The sequence below is a fragment of the Rhincodon typus genome, unplaced genomic scaffold, assembly GCF_021869965.1.
Source record: "Rhincodon typus isolate 14 unplaced genomic scaffold, sRhiTyp1.1 hic_rhity00000299, whole genome shotgun sequence".
NCBI lineage: Eukaryota > Metazoa > Chordata > Chondrichthyes > Orectolobiformes > Rhincodontidae > Rhincodon > Rhincodon typus.
The window spans coordinates 51,884-52,865 of record NW_025965937.1 but is presented as its reverse complement, the minus strand read 5'-3'; the positions used below and the strand labels follow the sequence as shown (position 1 = coordinate 52,865).

The 982-nt window shown below is 60.6% G+C and overlaps 1 protein-coding gene across 1 annotated transcript in view; it reads right to left on the bottom strand.

Moving 5' to 3' along the window:
- The window catches only part of LOC109926608 (beta-1,4-galactosyltransferase 3), a 6,762-nt gene that overhangs the window by 1,328 nt on the left and 4,452 nt on the right, over nt 1-982 (bottom strand). The window contains exon 3 of the mRNA XM_048621258.1: nt 358-593. Within this exon, the coding sequence (XP_048477215.1) occupies nt 358-593 (236 nt within the window). The remainder of the gene's footprint in view (nt 1-357; nt 594-982) is intronic.

The following is a 982-nucleotide window of genomic DNA, read 5'->3' as shown; positions in this document are numbered from 1 at the left end:
CGCGACCAGAAAAGGAGAGAGAGCGCGCGACCAGAAAAGGAGAGAGAGCGCGCGACCAGAAAAGGAGAGAGAGCGCGCGACCAGAAAAGGAGAGAGCGCTAGCCAGGGGTAAGAACCCAATGTGGAGGCACCCTGGGGCCTTACCCACGTGCCCTGGGCCCACAGGTGGTTGGTATCCCACGCTCCGCCCCACCCAGAGACAGGCCCGTGGTCCCATCCCAGTTTACAATTGCCCCCCGACTTACAGACCCTGAAGGTCCTGTGTAGCCTTGCACTGTCTGACCCTGAAACACCACCCCTTGCCCATCCGTGCGAACCCCCCACCCCCCCGTGCCCGCCCATTCCCGCACAGCTGACCTGGTGAATGACATAGATGGCGTAGTGTAGTTGCTGTTTCTGCAGCAGGGGGTGGAGGTAATACAGAAGGTATTTCAGATGCTGTTCGCGAAGTCGGTGTGGGATCAGCACCGCTGTGCTGCGTTTCGACTCGCAGTCCGGGGGCTTGTACCTTCCTCCTGGCTGCACCATGGGGTTCATCTTCCTCACCTTCTCCAACGTCAGATCCTTCGGGAAAATCACACGGATCGGGCCACCTGTCAGAGACAATCCCGAGGGTGGGGGGCAGGGGTTTAGACCCGCTCCGTAACTTTTTCTCCCCATTCCATCCCCCACTCCCCAAAATCAAAACCTCCCCATCAACAGCCATCTGAGCGGGGAGCTGGAAATGTCAAAAACACTGGTTAGGTCCCAGCTAGAGCACTGTGTGATAGCGCGGGGTGGGGGGGGGGGGGGGGGGGGGGGGCGGGGGGGGGGTGGTGAGGTGTTAGTGGTGGGGAGAGACCGGGGAGGGAGACCGCACCCGGGGAGGGAGACCGGGACGGGACCGCGCCGGGGAGAGATTTACCAGGATGTTGCCTAATGGGACTGGAGAGTTTCAGCGATGGAGAGAGATTGGGATAGAGTGGGGTTATTTTCCTTCGAG